This window comes from Mus caroli, unplaced genomic scaffold (assembly GCF_978045245.1).
Source record: "Mus caroli unplaced genomic scaffold, Mus_caroli_1 scaffold_11, whole genome shotgun sequence".
Taxonomy (NCBI): Eukaryota; Metazoa; Chordata; class Mammalia; order Rodentia; family Muridae; genus Mus; species Mus caroli.
This window is the reverse complement of record NW_028227266.1, coordinates 26051555-26069912: the sequence shown is the minus strand read 5'-3', so window position 1 is coordinate 26069912 and position 18358 is coordinate 26051555. Positions and strand designations below refer to the sequence as shown.

The 18358-nt window shown below is 41.4% G+C and overlaps 1 protein-coding gene across 5 annotated transcripts in view; it reads right to left on the bottom strand.

Annotated features, from left to right (window-relative positions):
• Positions 1-1042: 1042 nt before the first annotated feature.
• Opcml (opioid binding protein/cell adhesion molecule like) overlaps positions 1043-18358 on the bottom strand; it is a 1159039-nt gene continuing 1141723 nt past the window's right edge. For all 5 annotated transcript variants that reach the window (XM_029482074.2, XM_029482075.2, XM_021172107.3 and 2 more), the window contains one exon: positions 1043-6354. In XM_029482074.2, coding sequence (XP_029337934.1) covers positions 6254-6354 — 101 coding nt within the window. In that variant the 3' untranslated portion in view covers positions 1043-6253. The remainder of the gene's footprint in view (positions 6355-18358) is intronic.

Below are 18358 nucleotides of genomic sequence, written 5' to 3'. Positions count from 1 at the left end.
TAAGTGTGTGCTTGCCCTTTTGACTTAATCACAGACACATAGCTCATGTATCAAACTGTGTTCCTTTTCCTCAGAGGATACTGAGTCATGGAAGCTCTGGGTTAACCAATAAGAATACCAATGTCAAAATGTTAGCTTCAGGACTTTTTCTGAAAAGCTCCTTGTGCTGAGAAATGACCTGAAAATCTTTACCCATTGCACCTCTGAACTCCCAGATTGCCATGGCCGACACCTCTCAGCTTGATCTGTGCGAAGCCTAGAGAGATCTAGTGGCTGGAGCAAAAACAAAAGAAAATAAACACACCCGAATGCTAAGAAGCAATGGGAAGGAGTGTGGGTGCTGGATGCTGTCCAAGACAACATACCTGCTGAAAAGGATTTACTGAAAGACAGCTTGCTGAGAACAAATGATTTTTTTTAATGTATTATCCATTCTTTCATAAACGCAATGTGGTAGTGGAGGAGAAGCTGGAATTTGGTGGGAAGGAAATGATGTTTTAGAAATGGCAACCTGGGAAATCTGGGGCATAGTAGCCATTTATTATACTTCTATGTATGGCAGGTCAGGCTGTGAATGATAATTGATCCGGTGGCACCACCATTCAAGAACAAGTACACACCATCCATACCACCCATGCCAAAAGATGCATCCTTCAGTGGAAAGAAACAGCGGGGACAGCAAGACAGAATGGGGAAACTGGGAGGAACCTAGGCATTGTTTTAGGAAATATTTGTTTTAATTTATCAAATATCAACAAATATTTGAGAACTTGGGGCTTGAGCTGAGTGTTTTGTTGTTTGTAAATAGCAAAGTTATTTGATAGTCATACAAGTGAAGAGTCCTTTCTGCCCCCCCCCCGTGTGTGTGTGTGTGTGTGTGTGTGTGTGTGTGTGTAAGAGGAAAAAGGGTGAGGGAGACAGGTGGGGCCCTACTCATATTCCTGATCACACTGACTCTCCAAAGTCTGAAACACATAACTGCTTCATTTTTTTCCCACTGCGGGATTTCTAAGGGACATCCTAATGAAGAGCCCCCTAAAAGTTACAAATGTCTTCAAACTTTATTGATACACTGCACAATCACAACCATCTTGTATTCATCCTGAATTAGAAAAGGTTACAACTACAATGTAACATGCACAAAATTCAGGTAGTATATTCACCCTCAATACAATGATTGACAGAAATCAAGTCTTCATTGATTTTTGAAGGAAAAAAAATAAGAAAGTAAAAGAAAAAGAACTTTTAAAGGCTGACAAAGTTATATTCTTGTATCATGTGATAAAATTTTAAAGCATCTGAACATAGATTTGTTTTGAGAATAATTGTGAAAATGGGTACACCCATTGTCCAACACATCTATTAACGGCACCATTGATAATCAAATAAGTTTTTTTTTTTTTAATCTAGAGGACTCTGAACTTGACAGATACATTTTCGTACACCCACACATTCCTCACAATTGCACTTTACATGTCACGAAAATTTCTGAATGATTAAAAATGTTCCTCTTCACTAACACAAGGGCAGCTATTACTTACCATTGTTATTATTGAGATTCTTATACTCTGCCAAATCACCTAGAATGGAGCCCCACAAGGATTGTGAGTAGCTCTCAATCTTTCCTTCTCCACCTAGTGGTGTGGAACAACCATGTGCCTAAAGAGGGCACCACTCCGGGGAGGAGGGGCAGGAAGTCTCTTCCAAAATGCTGGAGATTGGGTTTAGCTGACTACTTTCACTATGAAGACAATTGCATCTAATTAAGTCCACTCCACATTCTTTTGGCCTCCATATTCTGCACCTGAAGGCTAAATTGCACCGGTTCTGCTGCATCTTTTTGCCACATTTGTAATTGCAAATCTATTTCTTCTTCCTTTCATTTACTTCTCTTCTCTTGAGTAAGAAATGAGGGAAATGAGCCTGGCGTTTTTATTTGTTTGCCTTCTGTGTGGTCATTAGAAGCTCTAATCATATGGTATCCTGTACAGAGTTGCCCTTCTCTTTGAACACCTGTGAGGTGTGACTGCAGCTACTTAAACATATTTGTCTTGAAAGAAAGAGAGACCGAAGCTTTGGATAATAAGGGGGAAAGCAATTGGAGAGGAGGATTTCTAGGAATAAGGTTTATGCCAAAGAAAACCCAAATATTCCTGCTGTTGGGGAAAAATACATTTTGCCCCAAAAAATTAAAAATAAGAATTATGTTGCTTCCTCTAATTCCAACAAGAGTAGCTCTGGAGGGGAAAGGGGTATTCTGGGTATTGTCAAAACAATTTTTTTTTTTGATCCTGGTAAAAATTCAGGATCAAATTGGGGGCAGATATTCCCTCAAATATTCATAAGCTATTCCTCCCCCACTGTCTTATGGGGCTGGTATTAGCCATACAGGCTACGAAGAGCATGTGTTCTTTGTCCCTCAAAGTATCAATCAAATCATTTGTATTAAATTTCCAACTTTTCTTTATCCAGTGCCTGTGATAAACTCTCTGGGATCCAGTGTCCACTTGGGGGAGGTGGGGTTCTGCTCTTTTGATATTTTTTCCTATTGTAGGTAGGTTTGCTATTCCTTCTTGCTCAGGACAACATGAACAGATGGATATAGAAAGATCATTAAAATGCAGCCTCAGTTATGAAGGTCCTAGAATTCCAGACCAAACTTATGACCATGTTTTGAAAACTAACTTCCCAACCTGTGAACAACAGCCCAAAGCAGTGTAAGGACAGGTATGAGCCATCTTGGTGACATACAGATGTCTGTTTCCATCTGTTGAACACAGCTTAGCCCACAGCAGAAGAGCCACATACCTAGCTCTCTGTGTCAGATCTGTATATGCTTTGACAACTAATCCACTATGTCTCCAACCTAACCAATGAGAACAAAACAGAAAATCCAAACACTCTTGATTAAACTTGCAGATGACTGTTTCAGGCACTTGACATTAAACTACTCAAAAAACAGGCATTGCCAGAGGCAGCATACTAGCACTTTCATTGGCATACTTTGGTGGAAGAACAAATTAGCATTGGTTTGGGAAGGGGAGAAGTTTTAGAATAACTACCTTTGCTGACTTTCTTTTATCTAATCTCTTGATAACCTGTATTTGGTTTTCACTTAGAAAACCCACATTTTATCAGCTACTTAGACTAATGTAATTCCTTTTTCCTAACCTTATACCTTCCTCACACCTACCCTTGACAAGCTAGACAAATCTGTCTAGTGGGCCTGATTGTCCATCCTTCATGTATATGGTTGGAAAGGCATGTGTAAGTATGCATGTTGTTTTTAGGAAGCAGCTGCTGTCCTTTCAGCTCCCATCACATGGAGTCATCCTTACCAAAGTCACTCAAATAACAAGAGCTGGGGCACGTTTGCTGTGAGGAAGTCACTTTTATATCTGGTACTCAGTTGCCTTTAGTCATTTCTACTTGGCTTTTGATTTCTTTCCCAGACAGAGGAGGATTGACTGCAGCATGTGTTTCCTTCGGAAGTTTGGGTGGAATAGGTTACCACCACAGAAATTTCTAGTATCCAGTGAAAGTAGGCACAGCAGAGATGCAGGATGACCCTGAGTCCATACTCAACTGGGGTTTTGATGATCTGCTTGCACAAGGTAGTGAAGAGCAATTTGGGCTTGTCCATTTCAAGCAGCACATCACCCAACACTTTTCAGTTTCCATGGCATCCACATTTCCTTTTCTCCAAAGCAACAACAGTAGTATTAGTAGAAAACGCAAATGCCATGTTTATGTCTCATACAATGCTTGACACCAACCCAAAACCCAGGTGCTGAGCGTGGTGACAGATCTGAAATTCATATATCCGACCTGTAATTCTGACTTTGTGCCTGCTCCTGATTGCTTCTGGAAGTTGGAATAAATAGACTGTTTTTGGCACATCATTTATGCTCCCAGAGTCTCATTCTTGGCAGCTCACTAGGAAATGCAGATGTCTGTTTACAGCTGGCAAGAAGAGTATTAATTTTGCTCACCCCAGCTCTATCTCTTATGACAGTGCTGAGCTTTTTGTATGCCAAAGAATCCTGCATTTGTATATATGTGAATATGTATACACAGGTATATATGTCCCTACTGTGGGTTTTGTACTTGTGTGGCCGTAGTGCCACAGAGTGGGCAGTTATACTGCAACAAGTGATCAGTTAAGCTCTAAGGGAAGTGAACTCTAATGGAGCCCACAGTCATTTAGTTTTTAGAGGTGGACCTGAAAAAGGTCCCTGAGGGAGGCAGGACATGTCTTTAAGAAAGTCACTGCTGGTGCTCCTTCTCAACTTCTCAGTAAGCCAGTTCCTCCAGAGAGCCCCTTGTGACCTTTAATGATGTTTGTTTGAACTGTAGGCTCTCTTGATGGCTGGGCTCTTCTTTTCCCAAGAGTCAATGCTGAGAGGTGGAGTCAGATCTTCTTTGTACAGGAGGCCTGCTTTGAACATAGGAATTTGGGGACATTTATCCCCAAAGCCTCGAGAGAAACAGCCCAGGAAAACAGTATTACTTACACTTCCCCTCTGTTTGCCATGTTGTGTTAATCAAGTGCTTGGAAATTAAGTCAGTCGCTCAAGTGCCCTCAGCTCAGAAGAGCTTTCTGAAACAAATACCACAGTTGTCAACACACACGCCACGTAATTGGCCTCCATCAGCCCTTTGCTGGATAATTTTCAAACAATTCAAATCAAAACTGGAGCAGTAGGGAGATGCTGAGCTCTGGTTATCACACTTTGACTGATGGACCACTGTCTTTACATTGAAGGGAAAGATATATGGTTTTTTGGAAGGGGGGCGGGAGGTCAGGTTCTTTCTGCTAATGAAAGCCAGCCATGAAGAAGTTTCCCCAAGTTCCTGACATGTACTTTTCTTGAAAGGCTGAGAGAAGCATGGGGTTGGTACCTTAATTTCCCAGCTGTTAAAGGAGAAATGCAGCCTAATCAAGGCTTTCCCAGGGCTGACCTGCCTCCTGAGAAGGTGGCTTATGGAACAGCCTCTCTGAAAATCATGAGTGACTGATCTTTAGATTGCTACTTTGGTCCATCTGTTCACAATGTCTAATTTGGGTGGATGGGTTACTGCATTCTCAAGGATGCATGGCATAGGAAATTGTTCTTCTTGGTAGTTAGCCTGTGAGACCACTGGCTTTCACATAAGAAGTTGCTAGGCAATTTTGAAGGTGGAAATGTCTATTTATGGTAGTGGAGATATAGAGATAGTGGCATAGACACAATATGATTAGAGATTAATATGGGATGAATTGATAGTGTGTAGTGGGAAGAGAAAAAGAATGATTAGCTAAATAGATCAAATAGATTATAAGAGAGAAAGACAGGTTATGTAGAACTAGATGGAGCTACAAATCAATTGAGTAAATGGATAATAGTATGATTGCTTTGAAAGCTTAATATAATTAGCCAGCTATTGATCAGTTTTTTTATGAGTTGCAACAGCGTTTTAAGGGAAGTACTATCTTAAATAGACTTCCCTCATTTGTTTACTTGACTCCTAAATTTGTAGCATTGGGTACATATATAGTCTCAATTCTGTAAGTCTTATAGCTAGTGGCAAAAAGCACATAGAGGAGAATGGCCAGAGAAGATGGAGATTTTTACATATATTTGTATGTGTGTACACATTTAAGGATGCAGTTAGGCAGCTTCTTAGAAAGAAAAGATGTGAAGCCTAATGGGATAGGTGCTATTAGCATGGGGATCAGGATATGCACTTTTAAAACTGTCCTATTGAAAGCTTAATGGACAAAGAAAATAGGACATGTAGATGCAACTCTTATTGTGTACTGCATTGTAAGCCAACGTGTACCATCAGGGTACTTATCAGGGTACTTATCATGGGACATTTTTTAGCCCATTTTTATTTTTAAGGTGTGTGTGTGTGTGTGTGTATCTGTGTGTGTTAATGGTGGTAAGAAGAGAAGTAGAGAAAAGGAAGGCCAAGGTAACAGGAATAGATTCCATTTGGGAGCATACCAATGAATGATTACCCTACCCTTGGTAGAACCCTGCACATCCCAACCCCATTCATTAAAAAAAAAAAAAAAAAAAAAAAAAAAGAAAGAAAAAAGAAAAATCAAATAAAATTGAAAATCCCAGAAATCAAACCAAAAACCAAAATATTCAAGAAGAACAAAAAATAAACAAAAAGAAGCCCAAACTGGTTTGCCCTCCGCAGTGTAGATTAAAGTCTGTGATATGGAGAAGCAGGCGATGCTCAGAGGACCTATGGTTTCTTATCAAAACTTGATGAAGAAGTGGGCAAAGAAGGTCCCTGAGAGCCAGAGACAAGCCAGTGCTCTGGAGGCCGAGTTTACACCATCAATCACTGCTCCAGGCCCTGTGCAGGAGAAAAAGAAACAGGTTCATTAGCACATATCCTATAGGGCACCATACTCACCCCTGACGAGCAAACGCAAGTCATGCTTCTCTATGGCATTCATCCCTAGTCCCCCCTCCCCCCCACTGCTGATTCTTCTATGTTTACATATACCCAGTGGGAAGATGGAACACTAAAGGGGGAATTTATGGGTTGCCTTGACTACTACCACCTCCTCTGAAAACTTGAGAATCAAAAATATGACAGAGTGAGTTGATGACAGTCACTTAAGTACATAAGCCCAAGAGCAGGGCAACAGACAGGGCTCTATACTAAGCTAAGGCATGATGGACCCCCTCAGTGCCTGTAGAATTCCCCTTTCCATGGAAATGGATTCCAGTATAGACAGTGTTCATCTGGAACTAGACAGGCATGGGCAAGAAGCAGAGGGTCCCCAGAGTGAGAAGCAAGCGTAGAAGTGATAAATAGAGATATTGTGTGATAAAAGTCTAGATGGTGACTTCCTCCTCTGTATATGCAATCTAGGTATTGGGAGGCCCTTCTCAGAGCTGTTAAAAAATGGTGACCAAAAACTGTGAGTGGGTATATCTCAGCCACCAGTGCTGGCTCTGGTATATCCACAAACAAAACCCTGCATCCCCAGAACAAACTATCACCCTATGGGTGACTTAGCTCGAAGGAATTTTCTTCTGTTTTCTTTTGTTTGTTTTTTTTCCCCTCCTTTCTCTGGCTCTAAAGAATCACATACATTCCACAGGAAAATAAAACCCCGGAGTCATGAATCAGGCTCTTTCACCATTCTTCGGAAAGACAAACTATCCACTGTGCTTATGGCCACTTGCCTAAGTTCAAAGGCACCTGGGGATGTGTTGAACCCTGTCTCTTGGGCTCTTGCATGAGCTCCAGTTGCAAACACTTGGAGTTCTGAGAAAGACTCTCCTCAGCAGCTCACAAGCAAATGTACCCCAGGAAATGCAACACTGTACATCATCAAAGGACCGAAAGCCACAGAGATGCCTCCATAAGATCAGAGAGAAAAGGCAAGGATAAACAGACAGACAGTGCAGCTCTCAGCACATCTCCTCCACCAACAACTCAATGAGCTCTTCATTGACTCTTTTGGGAAGCAAAATGATCTGTCAGGAAAGCTTTTTAAAAAGCCAAGGATCTTTTTGGACCAGCACCAAGTCAGTGACTTGTCTATCAATCTATGTCATAGACTTGCCTAGGCAGGGGTAGGTTCAGATCTGTTCTTATGAATGTCTAAGATTAATTTAGCAATGTGCATGTAGCTCTTCGGTTCTCAAGAATTTCAAAACATGTAAATTCCCCCTTAACTTGCAATGTATGCAATATTCTTATAGACTAAAATATGATATTTATTTGATGATAGCTTGAAATTTGGCTAGTTTTCTTCTGTATGTTTACTATGAAATATTCAATTACATCAGCAGTAGCCAGATTATCATAGTGCTATATAACCCATGGAGACCAAAAATATTGTAAAATTAGCCTGATTCTGGGGTGTCTAGCAATGGCAACACATGCCCTCATTTATAGTATTTGTCTATAGAATGTAATACATTTGATAATGTTCAATTTGAAGATCAGTGTAGTTCTCATATTCTGTCCTCGATGGGACACCAGGGATCCATCCCATAATCAGCCTCCAAATGCTGACACCATTGCATACACTAGCAAGACTTTGCTGAAAGGACCCAGATATAGCTGTCTCTTGTGAGACTATGCCGGGGCCTAACACTGAAGTGGATGTTCACAGTCAGCTATTGGATGGAACACAGGGCCCCCAATGGAGGAGCTAGAGAAAGTACCCAAGGAGCTAAAGGGATCTGCAACCCTATAGGTGGAACAACAATATGAACTAACCACTACCCCCCGGAGCTCATGTCTCTAGCTGCATATGTATCAGAAGATGGCCTAGTCGGCCATCAGTGGAAAGAGAGGCCCATTGGTTGTGCAAACTTTATATGCCTCAGTATAGGGGAATGCCAGGGCCAAGAAGTAGGAGTGGGTGGGGGAGGGCATGGGGGACTTTTGTGATAGCACTGGAAATGTAAATGAAGAAAATACCTTAAAAAAAGAGAGTCTTTCAATATAGTCTGAGATAACCTCAAAACTGTGATTCACCTGCTACAAATAAATAGGTTTATAATGAATTAAACAATTCAGATTTGTAAGGGTCCCATGTTTCCTTATAAGTTTCTTCCTAAGCTGATATCTCTATAATACACAGCTAGACCTCAGCATCTTTAGGATCCTATCCCAGAAGCCACTATACATACCAAAATCTGCAGATGCTCAAGAATCCTAGATAAAGTGCAAACTGGCATGCATTCTCCTATATACTTTAAATCAGTATTAGATTATTTGTGACATGTAATTCTACGTAGATAGCTGATACACCACTTACAGAATAACATCAAGAAAGAGGTATATTTATTCAATATAGATAATATTTTCTCTATTGCTTCTCATTTTCTTCATTGTTGTCATCTTCCTCCTCTCATTCCTCCTATTCTTCCTCCACGTTTTTCATCTTCTTCCTCATTCTCTTTTTTTCTTGTCCTGGGGTTTGGCCTTTACATATGCTAGACAACTACTCTACCACTAAGCAGCATTTCACTATCAAACCATTTTCAATGTGCATTCAGTTTAATCTACAAATACAGAATTTGTGGATACTGAAGATAGTCACATACACTTTTGTTTAAAAGTATATTTGATTATGTATATGTATATGTATATATACACATATATGTATATATAATCAAACATATATATATATATAATACTAGTTATATATGTTCATATATGCAAACATATGTATACTTGTGCTTAGCTCATTTACTGTGTTGATTTTAACTTGGAAAACAGCTGAACCCCATGTTCCACTCTCAAGAAAGTGGTAGTTAGTGTGGAAGACAGTAGGTGTGTAAGCCTTTTGGGGAATGCCTGTCATGATGAGGTGGATCTAGTTGAAGCAAACTTTAAAAGAGGAAGAGATGGAGACAGAAGGATGTGCAACCCTAAAGAAAAAAAAAAACGTTTCCAATGGTGTGGGTGAGGTGCTTTGGACTCACTGAATAAAGGGCTAAAAACATGTGTTTATTTTGTTTCCTCTTTTGAATATTCCAGAGTGGAAACCATGAGGATGCCTTGGTAAATCCACTAGTTGCTTGACATGCTGAAGATTATAAAGATGGTGTATGTGTATCATGTTCTATATGGCTCAAGCATGAGCCAACAGGTTATGCATATTTAGATTCTTTTACTATTAAAATAAACCCTAAACTATATTGTCATTTCCAATTTGCAAACTGATGAAATAAGGAACAGAACAGTTACACATCTTGCCTAGGGTCATACAATCTGTACACCTGGAGCTGAAGTAGACCCAGTCACTGTCCACAAAGTCTGTGCCTTGCTTCTAACAGCCCTTTTTACTCTCTGATGAAAAAGACTCTTCATGTGTCCAGGTATCTCAACACCATAGGACAATGGGAGTAACTGACTAGGAATTAGATTATATGCCTCAGAACTCACTAGCACAGTGCTGTTTTTTCTGAGCTTTGGGTCTCCCATCTGCAAATAGAAAAGAGGCGATGTGTGGTGGGCTATCAGGCTCCATTTTTGATTTCTGAGTCTATGGAGACTGTTCCTCTGGTGCTAGGAGGGACAGCTGATAAGCAGCCAGACTGCCTTCAGTAGGGACTACAAGCACTGTCCTGTGGCTTTTGATACCCTTGAATGACTGTCCCCTCCTAAGACAGCGAGAGGATTAGTAACATGCCTAGACCTTACCACTTTCCTCCATTTTTGGCCCCAATTTCAATTCAGCTCCAGGGAGCTGCTTCTCTATTTAACAAGCAAGACAAGCACCTGCTTGGTGTATCGTGTGATATCATAATTTACAACTAAAGCGCCTTTGGTTAATCAGTCAATGAAAAGTGGGTATTGCAGCCCAATAATTAATCTAATCCACCATGATACAGATTAAAACCAACATTTTTTTCTTTCCTCATACAAATCCTGGACACATCTGAGATTTGGCTGCTGGTCCAAATAGGAAGAATGGTGCTCTGCAGGATGCTCTGAGGTTTTGTTGCAGAGCAGGCAGGCAGTGGCTCACATCCATGTACCTCTATGTTGGAGGGCTGTGAACCGAAAAACATCTGCAATGAGCTGCTTCTTAAATTATGTCCTTACAGCAACACTGCTTGACTAAGAATATAATAATAATACAAAAAAAAAAAAAAGCCAGAATTGGGAGGCTCCTTCTTGGCTCCTATATGTCACAGTCAGTTTGCTGATTTAAGTAACTGTTTCCCTGTGGCAGAATATGGAAACAAACAGATTGATATTGTTTAATCAACAAGGGATGTATACACCTGGGATGTGTTTAGGCACACCTTAATACCTTGAAATGGAGTTGGCTTTTGCATATAAACATAGTTCAGTGAATATGTTGAGTGAATCTATGCTTCAGGGAGCTGGATAAATTCCCTCACTCTGAGTGTGGTGATGGCTGCACAGACATCTCCAGAGTCCTAAACCTTCTCTTGAATTCTGGCTTCTTCAGCTGCCAGCTGCATAGGCTTCTCCAGACACAGGCACTAACACCAGTTTTAACATTAACAAATGTGATAAACAATTGAACTGATGTCAAGATTTTTTTCTTTGTTAGACTGATTATTAGTGGAAATAGCCTGGAACGGAGTTTTCATCTAAAACCAAGACTCTTTGATTTGGAAGAAGAAAGAAGAAGGAGGAGGAGGGAGGAGGGAGGAAGGGAGGAGGGAGGAAGGAAGGGAGGAGGGAGGAAGGGAGGAGGGAGGAAGGAAGGAAGGAAGGGAGGGAGGAGGGAAGGAAGGAAGGAAGAAGGGAGGGAAGGAGAAGAAGAAGAAGAAGAAGAAAGAAGAAGAAGAAGAAGAAGAAGAAGAAGAAGAAGAAGAAGAAGAAGAAGAAGAAGAAGAAGAAGAAGAAGAAGAAGTTGTTTCAGTGCTGTGTTCTGATCTAGCAAGGTGGCACTGAGGTGTGCCTATAGAAAGGCTGATGGTCTGTAGGAAAGGTAGAACTACATAATGGGCGAAGAAACTAGTCATGGAACCATTGATAGTGAGGCTCTCAAGTAGCACTTGGGGAAAGATGTTTGGGGTATTCTGCCTCCTTGATCTCTCTACCTTGACTGTTAGGTCTAAATTTGCTTTGGGCTAGAGATGTTGATAACTCACAAGTGTAAGTCATCCACTTAAGTTTGGAGTCAGAGCAATATAAGTTTACAACCTGATGCTGCCTTGCTATTGATGTGGCCTCAGATGAGGTACTTTGTGCCTTTCTTGTTGCAAATTGAAATAATTACATGGAGTACGAGGATCCCAGTGGTTAAGACAGTGCAGGGACACAGTAGTCATGCTGTGGATTGATGTTTTCACCCACAGACTCTCTATAGCTTTGCTGAGAAGTATGTTGGACTTCGAGTAAAATTTTGGTCTGTATGAAGAAAGAGTTTAATGGTCAGAATGACCAGGGCTGAGAGAATCCATTGCACATAAAGGATTCAGAGGATGCTGAGTTCCAAGGGTTAGGGGAGAGGGCACACACCCAACCTTTGCATCCAAATCCAGAAAAGGGAATTGATCTCAATCCACCCTCAGACAGGTCACAGTAAATACGAAATGTCTGATATGCCATGCTTTTTTTGAAAGACAGCCACAGACTCTACTTTCAAATAACCTATATTCTAGTGGCTGCTCTCTCTGTGTCTAATTTCTTTTTCTTCTGACACTGGAGATTAAACTAAGGGCTTTTTACATGTCAGCCATCTCCTCTGACACTGATATATCCCCCAAATGCAACTTTTTTTCCTTTTGCTTTAAATTACTGTTGAGACAGGAGATCACTGAGTTGTCTAGCATGCTGGATAGTTTCATGTCAACTTGACACAAGCTGAGTCATGTGAGAGGAGGGAGCCTCAGTTAAGAAAACATCTCCATAAGATCTCCATAAGATCGGGTTGTAGCCAGGCCTGTAAGGCATTTTATTAATAAGTGATTGATAGGGGATGGCAAAGCCCATCGTGGGTAGTGGCATCCCTGGGTTGGTGGCACTGGATTCTATAAGAAGGCAGGCTGAGCAAGCCATGTGAAGCAAGCCAGTAAACAGTGCTCGTCTGTGACCTCTGTACCTGTTTCTGCCTCCAGGTTACTGTTCTGTTTGAGTTCTTGTTCTGATGTCCTTAGATGATGAACAGTGATATGGAAATGTAAGCCAAATAAGGCATTTCTTCCCCCAAGTTGGTCATGGTGTTTCATCACAGTAGAACCCCTAAGACATCTGGGTTGACACTGCACTCTCTGTAGCCTAGGCAGTCCTTGAACTCATGCTTGGGACTTTCCCACCTCAGAGCTGGGATTACAGATGTGCACTAGTAAATCTGTCTCCTCCTCCTCCTCCTCATCCTCCTCCTTTATAATTCTATGTCCCTTGCACTCCAGAAACAGCCAGTTTGATAGATAGTAGTATATGAAGACAGTTTGAAAGACAAAACAAAACTGGTTTCTGCCTCTGTTCCCAACCACCGGAAAGACTTTGATGAAAACAGCCAAGTTCTCCAAAAGGAGAATCTTTAATGTTTAAAGTACAGAAAGGGTGGTTTCTCCAGCTTACAGGGTTATCCTGAGGTTTAGTTGAGATAGCCTTTAGTTGCTAAGTACACATAAAGGATGAATATAGGCAACATGATGGGGCCTTGGGTAGTGTAGTGTGTGGGTACCCTGCTTTAAATAATGAAATCCTGTGTAAAATACCAGCTTCTCAAAGACTCAACTATAACTGAAAGTCAGGTTGGCAAGTAAGTGACTCTGTCCCTATTGGAGAGTCCCATGGAGGCTGCTATCCACAGGTGAAAGCTTTTTAATGTGGAATAGCCTTCCTGAAGATGTGGCTCAAGAAGCCCAATCCTTCCTTTAAGGAATCATCTCTGTTTACAGTTATCAATGACTCAGTTGAATGAGATTCCCTGCCACAAATACCAAGCTTCATTAAATATCCTTTTCAGGGATAAATTGACAGTGAGAAGGTGTAATTACACCCTTTCCTACTACTCCACCCCCTCCTCCTTTACCCTCTTGAATGCTAAAAAATAATTGCTCTCTTCATGCCAGAAGTTGAGCATCTTTGAAAAATCAAAGCTGAAATGAGAACGCAAAAGCACAAAACAAACCATGAATGACACTACACCTAGGGGACAGATGTGCAGACAAGCAGAAGTTAGTTTTTAGCATACATAAGAAAAGAAAGGACTAAGGCTGTAGCTCTGTGGTAGCCTGGTCAGTCTAGGGTTTGACTCACATACAGCAAATACATACACACATGTATACTTACATACAGAAAAAGGAACTAAAGAGCCAATGGCAAAGAGACAGATTACAGAAATACCAAATGATAGAAAAGTTCATTGGCATACACTATATGTCCAGTTGAGTTAGGACGGATCCAGACTTGAAGCTCCAAAAGGAATGATACTTAATGCACAACAAACAACTGCAAAAATAAACAAACCAGAACCCCCAACCAAACCAAACCAAACCAAACCAAACCAAACCTGAAACCAAAACCAAAATCAAGGTCTCTCTGTGAGAGTTTGTTGAGTTAAAAGTGAGTAAATATTCGACTATCAGGAATTAAATTTGATTAGTGGTACCCATTGGAATTAAGCCATGTTGACAAAATTAGAAAGGGACCACAATGCTGGCCACCTGTAGACTATATATTTTCTAGCCCACTCAAAGGTGACTCACCTCTCTCCAGACCATCATCTGATAAAAAAGCATCCAGATTCCCCAACAGGTACCCTCTGACTAGAAAGAATCTGCCTCCAAGGAGGTTTCAAAGCTGAAATGTAAGGTACTTTCTATATGGTAAAGGTACAGGTATATATACACCTTTGTCTTCCCTTTCTCTTTGCAAATTATAATGGAAATATGGCATCTTTCATCAGTAATGGTTGAATAAGTAGCTGCAATCCTATTAAAATGGCAGGTTGGAGGGTGAACATATTAAAAAAGAAAACACAAAGAAACAAACCCCTCAGGCAACTAGAACTTGTTGCTAACATGGGAGAATCAAGGCAATCTCTGAAATCTAAGGGCCTACAGTTTTGTTCTGAAATTGGGATGGGCTTATGAGTACGATTATGAACTGCACGACCTTCCTAATGAGGAACCAAAAGGATAATGATGTTCGTGGTGATTAAAAGAGGAGCAGGGAAATCTAATTAGAGGATGTGTGCACTGCACTTGTTGGCGAAACATAAACCTATTTTCAGCAGTGCTGACTGATGAAGGCACATTCCTCTTCAAAGAACTTTCTCTCCATTGTCTTTAATTACAGTGGGAAAAAAACGTGGCACTCTGTTGTTTTACAAGCGAGATTAAACCAGGTATTGTGGTAAGCAATGACAGGCGGGTAAAGAGGCAAACCTAGCAGCCATCTTTGTTTTGTTCTTTTTCCACACCTTATTCTGTGCTTGCCACAAAAGACAACAGCTTAGCAAGTTACTACCAGAAGTTAATTCAAATCTGTAAGCACATTACAAACCTGAGAGAGGGAAGCCTTCCGTCTAAGCTGTGTGCCTATGCTGACATCAGCACACGCCGGGTACTCACTGTTACATTCGAAATGCTTAGGCTAATAGCCAGATGCCAATGATTCACAGAAAGGAGGTGGGGGTGCAAGCCGGTGACAAGGAACCTCATCAGGAATGAAATGTGAAATGTCTGCATTTTTCCCCCTAATATGTTGACATTTTGCAGGTTGGGAAAAATATAAATGATTACACTGCTGTCATCAGCCAAAAGCAATGGTATTTCTCTCTGACTCACTCTCTCCCACCTGGATTTAAGCTGTGGATTTGTAAAATAAAAAATCATATACGTTATCAGCAGGAAATGGGCAGATATGTGCAGTTTTTGATGTGTTTGCAAGGATGTTTTCCTAAAGACTGAATTGGAACGTTTGATGCAGTCTTCTGCAGAAGAAGCAGCGGGTGGAAGTGGGGGTACATTTCAAATTAGAATCTGGCCATATGGATTGCAGGAATGCAAGGGGAAATCAGAGAAATAGTGACATGGCTCCCCTGCAGGAGGAGAAATGAGTGTCCTTTTGAGTATCTAGCTGCCCCCTGGTTTGCAAAGAGTTTTAAATGAATAGAGGCTGTAACTGATGCCCCCATTGACTGCAAGATTTATTTACTAATTCAACAAACATTTCCTGGGCAACAACCATTGCAAGACATGGTGCTACATCCTCTAAGTGCAGAAACAAATACAAACAGAATACAAGCCTAAGGGCATGCCACTACAGGAAACTAAAGATGAGGGATTGGCTGCTCTTCAGTGAGGCTCTGAAATGCCCTGCAAATAGGCTGCCACGGAACACACACTTGGAGGATTAGTGTGACTTTATCAGGCAGAAAAGAGGGCAAATGCTTGTGCATGTGACCCTCCGACATGTGGGAAGAGATAGAAGATATATGGATTAGAAAGAAACATGGGATTATGTCTGGTATTGCTACTTGCTCGGTAGAATGCCTACCTGGGGGACTTGTGTCATTCCATTTACATTCTCTGAGCTCTAGGCTCTTCTTTTATAAAATGGAAATAATCAGAACTTCCAGACAATGGATTCTTAGGCTTTAAAGGCCGTGCATGGCTGACACTGAGAACTTTTTTATTCCTCGAGTGTGGAACTTACATTTTATCATGATGTCCTCTATCTGTTTATATACTGTCAGAAGTTCTGTTTCTCCTCATTCCTCATCTTTGGTATAGTTCTTGGCACTATTGGCACACAGTAGGCACTAAGAAGACATTTGTTGACTAGATGAATGAATACATTGAAAGAAACACCCTGATTATAGGCTTAGCTGATGGGAACTGGAGGATGCAGAGCCTTGTGATTACCCAGGTGGAGGGAGAGAAGGATCAACAAGGCTGTAAAGCAGGCTGATCTATGAATATGCACAGCTTCAGTGGAATGTTTTTCTATAGAAAGGAAAAATTCCTTCAGCTACTAAAATGACAAAGTCCCTTTGGGTTTTGTGACAAGCCAGTTGGGAGGGGCTACTAAAGAGAAGGAAACCGGTGGAAAGATGATTCACCCTGGTCAGGTACACAGTGCAGTGTATAAACAAGGCCAGTGGGGGGGGGGGGGAGGAGCACTGAAGTCCATTGTCCAAGGTTAACAGGAATAGAAGTCAAAATTAGGGTGAAGGTTCTGGTAAGAGGGTACAACTAGAACATAATGCACATACTGAATTCGAGTTGGGGGAACCAAGGGAAGAAACAAGAGTAATTGTTTCTCCTAGGAATGCAGGAAATAAGTGGGGTATAGCTCAGCTCTCAAGAGCCTTCAATATATAGAATCATAAGTAAGACTCGCTCTGTGCCTGCCACTTTTCCATGGGCATAAGATTCCCTAAATAACTTGCTTACGAGTCACACTCCCAAGACCATTCATCAAGACATTGATTAAGAGGTTCAGATTAAGGCTCACACATTTGCATTTTTAAGACTCCCCAAGTAATGCAGGCTTGTAAATGCAGCTTCTATGATGCTTGAAGACACAGATAACCTCTCCAGCCCCTCACTGTTATCCTTCCTTGAGATTGACTTGTGTGGCTTATGTAGAGGAGTCAGTAACAGTCAATGTGGATTGGTAAGAAGGATGCTATCTCCTGCTGATCGTAGGACTCAGAAGAAAGCTTTGCAAGGCAGATCATGAGAGTAGGGAGGGTAGGGGATCTGGAATAAGAAGAATCTGGATGTTATGAAGGAGAGAGATCTTGAGAACTGAGGAACATAAGGCTTAAGGAAGTAACGGATGCAAATCCTGATATGTCCTTGGAGCACACGCTAGAGAGAATCCTTGGGTCCTCTGTGCTTCCATTTCATAATGTCCCTGAAGCCACTTGCCTAGAGAGTGCTTGTTCAGGACACTTTGATAACAAAGGGGAACGAGAAGACACAAGCTCTCATATACAGGACACAGTGAGAAGGCAGGGTCATTGAATCAAGGTTGTGTGGGGCATGGTGGAAAGGCAGGGGCATTGTGTACAGCCTGGTGTGAGTGAGGGCAGGGGAATAGTGTGGTACAGGGTGTGAGATCACGCTGTACAGGGAATAGTGTGGGGCATGATGTAAAGACAGGGACATTGAATCAGGGTTGTGTGGAGCCCAGGGTGAAGGCAGAGGAATGGTCCAGGGCACTGAGGACTTTGCCCACAAATGCTGCAGAGTTGCTTGGACAGAAAACATGAACTAGTTACTGCTAGAGTCAGTTGAAGAAACTTGAGTTTTGAAATTCAGACTTATTCCAGCCATTAAGGAGCTATTACAAAGAAGCGAAGAGTATGGTCACTAGGTCTCTAGAAGCCTCTAGAAGACTATAGGCATGCCAGCTGTGAGGATACTGACATTTCACATATGAAGAAAAATCCCAGAGCCCAGCTGTTGCTTTAACTGGAGTGTTTGTAATGACAAGATTCCAGTGAATTGTCCCTATGCTTGATATATAACTCTTAATTTAACAAATTTGTGTTCCGACAATTACACAGGTGATGTGTGAGAAATCTGGTTTTCTCTCTGCACCACCTCTTGACTTTGTGTGTATTTGTTATCCCTCTCTCTTGCAAGTCCCAATAATGTTTTTATTCATGTGTCATTAAGCACATCACACTGCAGTACTGGATGGAATTAGGCCCAAAATCTTCCTTCTTCACACTCTAAGGACAGAGGGACAGAACCTCTTACTCATAGCCAAGAGGAGGCAAAGTAGGTTGGCACACTGCTGGAAAGTAAGAGACTTCCACAAGAGAAAAAACTGTGGCCAACAAGCTGAGCCAGGCCCCTGCCTGCTATACATAGTTTACAAGACTTCAAGAGGCCTAGGCTGCCTCTTGAGTATATGAGTAGACTGTGTGTAC